Source organism: Nelusetta ayraudi, unplaced genomic scaffold (genome assembly GCF_046127955.1).
Source record: "Nelusetta ayraudi isolate G7.1 ecotype Tasmania unplaced genomic scaffold, CSIRO-AGI_Nayr_v1 ptg000052l, whole genome shotgun sequence".
NCBI lineage: Eukaryota > Metazoa > Chordata > Actinopteri > Tetraodontiformes > Monacanthidae > Nelusetta > Nelusetta ayraudi.
Genome location: NW_027466102.1, coordinates 7,455,207 through 7,464,928, shown reverse-complemented (window position 1 = coordinate 7,464,928; position 9,722 = coordinate 7,455,207). Strand labels below are relative to the sequence as shown.

At 42.2% G+C, this 9,722-nt stretch overlaps 2 protein-coding genes across 3 annotated transcripts; one reads left to right on the top strand and one right to left on the bottom strand.

The window, feature by feature from the left end:
- The first annotated feature begins 232 nt into the window (after window positions 1–232).
- stmn4 (stathmin-like 4) lies at window positions 233–5,129 on the top strand. The gene is made up of 6 exons (XM_076037712.1): window positions 233–254; window positions 638–700; window positions 915–1,010; window positions 1,509–1,714; window positions 2,736–2,927; window positions 3,761–5,129. The coding sequence occupies exons 2-6, from the start codon at window positions 688–690 to the stop codon at window positions 3,818–3,820; spliced, it is 567 nt and encodes a 188-aa protein (XP_075893827.1). The 5' UTR covers window positions 233–254; window positions 638–687; the 3' UTR covers window positions 3,821–5,129.
- Window positions 5,130–5,219: 90 nt separating this feature from the next.
- il17a/f3 (interleukin 17a/f3) lies at window positions 5,220–8,377 on the bottom strand. 2 transcript variants are annotated; one of them, XM_076037713.1, is made up of 4 exons: window positions 8,264–8,377; window positions 7,570–7,778; window positions 7,350–7,493; window positions 5,222–6,055 (listed from the first exon to the last, which is right to left on the bottom strand). In XM_076037713.1, exons 1-4 carry the CDS (start codon window positions 8,270–8,272, stop codon window positions 5,926–5,928), a joined length of 492 nt encoding a protein of 163 aa, XP_075893828.1. In that variant the 5' UTR covers window positions 8,273–8,377; the 3' UTR covers window positions 5,222–5,925. The 2 variants fall into 2 exon arrangements, with proteins under 2 accessions (XP_075893829.1, XP_075893828.1); XM_076037714.1 differs by lacking the exon at window positions 8,264–8,377 and having other exon boundaries at window positions 5,220–6,055; window positions 7,570–7,787.
- Between the last annotated feature and the right edge of the window lie 1,345 nt (window positions 8,378–9,722).

Here is a 9,722-nt window from a genome sequence, read left to right as displayed (position 1 = left end):
TCTCCGTGCACATCCATTATTTATGGCTGCCTCCCCTCCCCTCCCCTCCCCTCACCTCCTCTCCCGTGTTATTTGTTTGGACACGTGGCACGCTTGTCAAGTCTTGAGACATACGCCAGGTTGTCCATCTGCTTTCTAAAGACGCTTTTCAAAAAATAGCCTCTGTCGTGCAAAAGAATAGGAAGAACCGAGTCGGATGGATGAAGGGAATACGGGGAGGACAGGATGTTACAGTTTACATCGCCAAGTGGCAGGTGATTTGTTTGCATATTAGCAGGAAGTTCAGTTGTCGTTGTTGCTCAGGAAGTGAAGGTCCCCTGGATATGCTCCATCTGTCCGTTCTGCGCTTTGCATTTGACAAATATGCAAGCAGAAGAAAACTGAATAAATAAATGAATTGATGCACACAGTCGAGCTGTGTGTAGATGTGACTTACCGGGCTTATTTCTTTTATTGTGAAACACATTTTTCTAGATTCTAAGAATCAGATAGTAAAAATAAATAAATAAATCCCTCAAGCGTTTGTCTTAATGAACAAAGACATACTGTCAGGGTAATGCTGCCGCAGAGGAAAGGTCATTGACTTGTTACTAATCAATCTTTCTTTGTGCGTTCCCCATTTTTCTGCTCCCACTAGACTGTGACTGGATCATCAGCATCCCTGGAGAAAACCACACACGCTGAAACATGACTTTGGCAGGTAAATACAGACATAGCAGACCATAGCTACATCTAACATGTATGACTCAGTTGTTGTATCTTAATATAGGCGATGTGATTTGTTGTCGTTCAACGATAGCCTCGAGCTACGAGAAGCGGTTTACTTTCACAGTCCAACCTAAAGCTTGCCGTCTTGTGTGTGTGGAGTGAACACAAAGTCAAACCTGTGCGTGTACCCTTGTGTGTTTCTTCAGCTTACAAGGAGAAGGTCAAAGAGCTCCCCCTGGTGTCTCTATTCTGCGCCTGTCTAAACCCGCAGACCGTCGACAAACCTACATACAAGGCGGAAGGTAAAAGATTAGTGCTGACTCACAGACATGCGCGTTTCCAGCCACCATAGGAAAGCAAATACGTTTAGGTTATAAGCAGGGAGGCTCAGGTACCACAAGTAGAGTACAAGTACTTGCATACTTGCATTACTCACTGATACCGAATTATGATACTGAATTATAATAATTTTTTTTAACATTCCTCAGCATGTTTTTCTTGTGACTGTCACAAGTTTCACAGCAGTACAAAATTGTCATGTGTATATGTATACACAAACACATATTTTACGAGCACGAGTAGAGTACTGGTATCTGTATCGATGCATCCCTAGTTATAAAGTTAGCATTAAAAACGTAAATACAATGAGAAAACAATGGCAAAAACTCAAAAAGTAGACGTCAAAAATGGCATGCGGCCGACGTGTGTAAAGTGTACAGTCAACAAATCTCTTCATCACCCACTGTGTATTTACGCGTCCACTGTGTATTTGCGCACATGGCGATGATCCAACACCACAGATGCGGTGGATCTGGGCTGGTGCGTCATCAAAGACGTGGAGGTGATCGAGCTGAACAAGCGGGCGTCTGGCCAGGCCTTCGAGGTCATCCTCAAGCCCCCGTCCTTCGACGGCGTCCCAGACCTCAACACCTCCATGCCGCAGCGTCGGGACCCGTCCTTGGTGGAGATCCAGAAGAAGCTGGAGGCTGCTGAGGAACGGCGGAAGGTACCGACGGGCGTGCATTTTTGCGTGTTCGGCTGTATCCTTAAAGCTTCGGCCCTACTCCTGGCTATTTTATAGCCCATTCAGGCTTTATCAAGCTGCTGACAGCAGCAGCTGTGGGGAGGTGGATTTATCAGCTGAGGGGGGGGGGGGTAAAAAAGGTGGAAGCAGATGAAAGGGGGCGAGAGGCGGGAGGAAAAAACGGGGAGGGAGATTGGGCTGATTAAAAGAAGGAAATGAAAGGCCAGAGGCGGCCTCGCAAGGACAAGCGCACAATGGGTCATATTCATCAAGCAAACAGGATGGTGAAGAGAGAGAGAGAGAAAGAGAAAGGGAGAGAGCTCAGCTCTTTGCTCAGAAGCTCATTGTTGCTTAAAATGAACTCCACAAGTTCCCTTGTCGAGTTCTGGCTCGACGGCTTCTGCTCAAAAAAGAGGCAGATACTATACATAATCATCTGCGTATCGCCTATTTAAAGGGAAGAAAGGGCTGTGGTGGTGGATTAATGTAACAAAACAAGTGACAACAAAAAACAATGTGTGGGTTGTTTCGCCACCATCAGTTAGTCTGACTTAATTAGAAATGGTAATCAACCCAGTCAATCAACTTTCACTTTTAAAGCACTAAATCAAAGCATCTTGAAGCGGTTTGCACAATAAAAGAGAAAACCGACTGATCCCTCCAGAGCATGCAATAATAAAAAAATGAAGATAATGATAATTAATAATACAGTCATGATAAAAAAAAAAAAATGATGTAGTGTATATGAAAAAGTGCATATATCATAAAACAGTATTATAAAATCTGATCATTTTCATTTTCATTTTTTGATTTAGTCATTAATTCCCAAAAAAATGATTAAATAACCCACACTTACACACTGTCATGTGTCTTACATTATATTATAACATTTCCTGATGTTGTGCAGGATGGACTAATTAAGTTGATCAATTACGCTATTTTACACTTGAGGATTGCTCTTTAGCGAACGGCACACTCAGAGGTTTCCTCCTCTACCCCTCAGTGCCAGGAGGCGGAGCTGCTGAAGCACCTGGCCGAGAAGAGGGAGCACGAGCGCGAGGTGATCCAGAAGGCCTTTGAGGAGAACAACAACTTCATCAAGCACGCCAAGGAAAAGCTGGAGCAGAAAATGGAAGCCAACAAGGAGAACCGGGAGGCCCTGCTGGCTGCTATGCTGGAGCGGCTGCAGGAAAAGGTACTGTGTTCCATCAGTATGCCAAACTCTCCACTGAGTAGAAGGCAGCTGTAAACTGAACAGGGATCTGTAATTACCTGTGTAGGACAGTTATTCTTATCTTATCATATCTTATTGATCCTCTCTTATCTTCTCTTATGTTAACCCTTTAATCTGATCTTGCAATGTCGTCGTGTATTTCATTGTATAACCAAGAAAGCTGCTTTATCTTTATTTTTAACTAAAACAAATGAGTGCGTCATGTAAGCAAACCCCACCAAACACTGGTCAAATCGTATGAAATCATATCTAATTCTGTAGTAATGGTTAGAAAAGTCAAAGAGAAGCAGTAAGCAGCTAAGTAGCCAGGAAATAGCAGGCGCTTTTAAAAGTCGTCCTTTTTTTTTTTATATATGCAAAGACCACCGTAGTTCACTGGCAAGCTTGGGAGAGGGAGTGTGAGCAAATGAGCGCTGCAATCTAAAATCTGACCACTGGGCGGCACAATTTTACACACTGCACCTTTTCTTAACTAAATCTTTCATCACTCTGAGCATGTTGGAAATTGAGGTGAGGGGGCACAGACGTGTCAATATTGCTGCAGATTTTCTAACACAACAAAAAAGACATGTAGATTTCCAGTCATCATTCTATCAATTAAGCTTCAGTCTGTGTTGATGAACACTGACCCCAACAAGCCTGGTAAATCTTCACTAACTTGCAGCAGAAAAGAACATTGATTCCTTCCTCACCGTCTTATTTTCTCCAAAGTGTTGCTGGCCTGTGTGGCTTTGCCGTTTCTCCCTCATCAATTCCAGTGTATTCACAAGTATGCCACTGTGTTTGTCTGGCAGGACAAGCACGCCGAAGAAGTGAGGAAGAACAAGGAGATGAAGGAGGAAGCCTGCCGGTAGATGAGCGAACACGTGGAAAAAGAACGCCCCAGTTTCGTGAGCTGAAAAAAAAAAAAAGAAAAAAAAAACGAACAACGGAGCAGGAAAGAAACTAAAATGAACTCAAAGTGACCTGGAACGATTCCATTGATGTGGTGATTCTGAACATCCTGTATAAAGCTAAGCTAGACCTTAAAATTCAAAATCGACAACAAGTCTTTCTTTTTTTTTTCTATGAATGAAAACGATTGGGAGTTGGTAAGGGGGGAATTGGCGAAGGTAAAATTCTGAATTGTAATATTTTCTGTTTAGTCAGCAGACAAAAACAAAACAAAACAAAAAAAAAACTGTGTTTGGCAAGAGGTTGCCGGTCGTCTAAACGCAGCAGGGAGTTGAACTCTAAATTGTTGCCTCCAAAAACGTGGAACAAGCGCATGGGTGCTGTGCTAGACACAAATAAATAAAAGGGTCCCGCCGTAGTCAGTTACGGCCTTCTTCACTTTGTCAAAACAGAACATAAATCACGAACCGCTGCGTTTGGGAAGCGAATCAAAGCTAATTGTCCCCCGGACGCACATCTCTCATGCTAATTTCTTGCTGCACAACGTGTTGTGGATTGTGGTTGAGCCTGTCTGGGGGATGTGTGTGCGATCGAAGTGATGCTTTGTGAATGTGGTCCGGAACAACGGGGTGGGGGACGCGTGAGTAAGGGCGGCGGGGCGACGGGCGACAGGCATTGGAAAAACGTACGTGCTTCTCCGCTGCGTGTGCTCTGCCGCATTTTTAGCCTCTTTTTCTGTGGAAGTTGAACCGTAGTGTAGTTGTAGGTCGGCAACATGCGTATAGTCTCCCTAGATGTAGAACGTCGATTGCACTCGTTTCTTTTAAGCACAACTCGAAAGCACATGTGCGCACAGGACGGAGCAAAAATGACAACAACAAAAAAAAAAAGCATCACAAGGGGCAAAGAGTAGAAAATGTGATCATGACAATAGTGAGTCAGTGTTTGATGTTCTCTTTTTTTTTTCTTTTTTTTTTTTTTACCTTCTTGGCATGTGTCACTGTGCTATACACTTTTTCTTTTTGTTTTTCAAAAGAGTAAGAGAGAGACAGAAAGAAGTGAAAACTCTAGAGAAGGTTTGCAGAGATCGTTAGGTCATACTGACTTGATTGAAATGTCAACAAAAAAAAAAATACCATTTGCACTACAAGAGGGAAGTGGCACTGCGGGGGTTTGTACTTGCTGTAACTGTTGTTGTGTGTATCTTCAAGGCTGGATTGATTGTATCTATTTGGCATGGCCAGTAAAAACTGCTTGACGGAAACCACACTTTGACCTCCTATCGTGATTTTTTATTTTTTTTTTGGCTTGCGCAGTTTCACTCTGAATAATGTTTTTCCACCACAGGCACTTTGTAGAGCTTAAACCCCAAGGGAAAGGATGCTCTGACTATGAGAGGCTGCACCTCTCCGCTTCGCTCAATAGTTTTGTTTTTCTGTTTGTTTGTTTATAATCTGCTAGAAAAAAAAACGTGTGCAATATTTTTTATATTTGATTTGAAAGTGAAAGAGGTTTTATTTAAAGATAAAATCACACTCATGCGTCCCGAGCAAAGAGACGTTAAGTTACAACATCTTTATTTATGATCAAGGAAATGAGATACAAAAAGTTTGAGTACACAATATGGAAGGCAACTTTTTCATGTGAACAATCACATTTTTTTTTTTTTTTAAATCAAGATACTTTACAAACTTAAAGCAGACCAAAGCAAAATATTTGTAACAAGAGTCACCAGAATTCAGTGATCCATCCATTGGCATCAAATAAATGTTAATTTGCGCGTTCATTTCTTCTTCTTCTATCTTCTTTCTGCTCATTTTGATTTAGGATTCAAAACATATTTTGTGTTTTCTACATTTTAGATTTCATTTTGTTATCGTTTTTTGTGGTCACTTCATGAAAAAAAAGTGAACTAAACTAAACGCAGTTAACGGGGGTATATGCAGATCCCCGAACCTCATTCAAACTGCTCATGGAACCTGCGTGGCAAGCAGGAATCATTTACGATGCGACACATCAAAAGCGAAAGCGTACGCTGAGAAGGGGAAGAGGGGTCTGCTGTGTGCTAGTTCTGCGGGATGACGCTGGGCCTCACACAGGTACAGCCCACGGTTATCACCTCCGTCGCCAGTTGGAATTCATACTTGATCCTTGGTCTCCGTCCTCGTTTTTGATTTTTCGTTGGCTTTTTGACTCTGCGCGGGGAGAGGGAAAAGTAAGGGTTAGCGATGAGGCAATGGCCTTATAAAACTGTGCATTCATACTTGATGTGGCGTGCAAATTGTTTCTGTTTTTGCCAACTCTAAATTGGTCAAAAAAAAGTTAAGCTTTTACCAATACGAAAGTCATAAATCAAACCATAAATTCCACACTGGACCAAAGACGGCTGGCTAGGCTCCAGCACCTCTGTGACCCTGAATGCAGGGGAGGCGGTCACAGAGGAGTAACGATCAGTCGGATCACTTAAATGACTTCAACATTTGAAGTTTGCTTTTACCCATTTACACATAAACATCGCCAATGGTGGAGTAGGTAACAAAGCAACAATGCCCTTGGTTCTCAGGAGCTGAAACCAATCGCACAATGTACACACACCGTTGAAAGTGAAGAAATTTAGAGCTTTGCCTGTTACTTGGCTTTGTACGTTATTTGTATAAGGGCAGGCAAACCTGGAAGGTGACTGAACAAGCCATGTCGATGACGTTCACGTGGACTCAATCAGGTGAGGACAATCACTGGACAATCAGCTTTGAACTTCAGTTGTTCAGTTGTCTACTGGCTAGCCACTAAACCCAGCTAACCTTGCTATGCAGCCAAATCCTCCAGTGCTGTTACCTGCTCTTCACTAATGTTTCTTTAGCTGCAGCTGTGCTAGCAGCTGCATCTACTTCCTACCACTCAGCGACACCAACTGGTTGCATTTTAGATTGCTGCGCTCACCCTCTCACCCTCCCTCTCCTGACTTTGCCAGTAAAATACGGTGACCTCCTACCTGGATACCTCGTCTACCTTCCTCTTCAATTGGTTAATTTGAGGACACGTGCAGCTACCCTAAATACAAAACGCGCTCTGTCAGGCGGCCTGGATTGTCCACTGGGAGCAACACCCTTGCTCTATGTATGTTCTTAGATATATGAGAACCTCTCTGTGGGTAGGAAAACCCAATTACTTTTATCGTACTGTGATTATGCACTTTTATTACTGTAATTATGGGCAGTATATTAAGCCAATATAAAAATCATAAATCAAGCCTAATATTCCACACTGCACCCTTAAAGTGCTTGCCGACATAGATGAGTGGGTCCATTGGTCTCCACTGAAATTGAAAATATTAGATGAGGTGATATGAATGCTTTTAAAATTAAAATTATATTTAAAAATAATATATATTTATTTTATAATGATAATAGATAGCACTTCAACTCTGCATGAGGTACAAAAAGTGCTGGCAAGGCACATAGTGAGCAGTAGTAATGTAAACTGGCCTACTTGTGGAGGACCAGGACCTGGTACTGGATGGGTGCAGCCACTAGGGTTGCATCCTCTTCACTCCCCTGCAGGCTCAGACAGCCAGAAGTCAGGCACTGGGCCTGAGAGATCCGCGCAGGAAAACGAGATTCCACATAGGACTCACTAGGAGGGGGGTGGGGGGGATCATATTTAGAATCAAATATAATTACATTTCAATTTCATCAAAGAAAACCCTCACCTGTATTTCCATGGGGTAAGAGACAAGCTGGCGGTCATGGAGTCAGAATCACTGCTGGGGTAAGATTGCAACGAGGAAGGCATAGACATTTTCACTGTCTTGCCTTTTGTTTTATTTTGCCGCGCCAACTTCGCGGAGGAAAACTGGCCTCTCCTGGCGGACTGCACCAGTGCGGCCAGCAGCAGCACCGCTACCAAAGCCTGTAACACCTTCGACATGGGAACGGGAGGCCGAACACAAGTGAGGCAAACAGCGCGGGAAGAGAATTAGAAAAAATGGATGTGAAAAATAACCCGAATTGAAGAAAAATTTCAAAAAGTAAAAGCTCTGGAAGAATGTAACAGCAAAATATTTTTAGGTATTTGGATTTAATACTTTAAATTTTTTTTTTCATTCAAAGAAAAATTACGTTTTCTACGTCATTACATCAGCGGACTCTTATGGCGTAACAGCACTGGCCTACCTAGACTGGTCTACCTAATTTAAAAATCACACAGTAACAATCAAAGCCTTTGAAATACAGATTGCTTTCATTTACACCTAAAGTTTGTTATAGTGGCTGCATTTTAAAAAGCACTAAAATCTCGTAAAAGAACATTGACATTTCTTTTTTTTTTTCTTTTTTTTTTAAAAAACAGCATTTATATAATGTCAACAAAATGCATTCAGTTTAAAACTAAGCAGTCCAACTTACCAGCTGCATGACTGTCTACGGTCCTCACTGCAGACACTCTGCAAACTTAAGAGGGCTGCTCTGTTGTTGTGTCTGCATGTCTCGCCTGTGTTTATATGTAGGCAGTCCATCACACACGCAGTGAATTTCCGCTGTGACTGCGGGTTGACAAGTTCACTGATCACTGATGCGCCTCTGTGTGGTCAGCATTTCTTTGTTCGCAGCCAATTTCTCCTTGATCTGAACGTTTGGGATTCTGTCGTGATAAACCAGATAAACAGAGAACAGACAGAAGCCTAGCAGGCGCAGGAAGAACATGCAGAGGCCCCCCCACAGCCAGAACGCTGAGAACACGCAACCTCGTGCCAAATGAACAAGTCAATCCAAAGTTGACGAAAATTTGGAGAAAAAAATAATCATGGAATGATTTTTTGTTGTTGTTGTTGTTGTTGTTGTCATTGTTTTTGTTGATACGGTTAGCATCTTTTACGACGCTAACCATCTTTTACAGAATTACTGTTGCAACAGCACATTATCAGCGGGGTAAAAACTAACCTGCCTAAAGGGATCAAGGGAAAGTTTGGCCGGAAAATCATGGTTTCTGGTAATCAGTCAGCCTACTTACTGGTGAAAAGATTGTGCGTGATAACATCAGCTAGCATAATCTAGCCAATCAGATAGTTTGAGGGTTGCTACGGTGTTTTCCATTAAAGTGGTGCGAAATTTGAAACACATTCGTGAATAATGGTCAAGACAGTGGAACTAACTCAGTCAACAGGCATCCTGAAGGGCAAACGATTTGACTTGAAGTGTTTAAGTGGTTTAAAACGAACTTTTTAATGTGTTCCGAAAACAATATTACCTCTACCAACACACCTGGTTGCATCAGGGTTTGTTTTTTTTTATGATGTTTAGCCCTGATGATGAATCATCATCATCATCATCAAGCTCCTCACCATACATTTACCCGCCTGGTCAAACGCAGTTTGAACTTAAAGATATGTATTTATATTATATGAAATAAGTATCCTTGCAGACATCCCACGGAAAATTTCACATTTTTCAAGTCACAAATGCAGCTTGAAAGTATCCTCATCCAAAATCAAGTTTTTGCTTCGGAAGATGTTCTTAAACGAGACCTTAGTGAAGCCGTGCAAAAGAAGTGTTACAGCTTGCAGTTTGGGACTTTCGTTGGCACATTTTTTTATGAGTCAGCCGTGGGTGGAGAACCATTGTCATTTGACCTCAATGTTGCAAACAAACTCCTGCCGTGGCGTTTTCTTCGTCTCAGTCATTGCAAAGTGTCAAGTTGAGGCCAAGTACCGAGAGGATGAAGCACCTTCCACCTACTGAACTAGTTAGTTTGTTGTGTTAATAAGTAGTAAAAGGTTAAGAAGGTTGACAATTAACAATACGTTTCTAACTGTGTGTAGCAAAGTCAGAGTCAAAGAAAGTTCTGCTTTTGTGACTTGATTTGTCA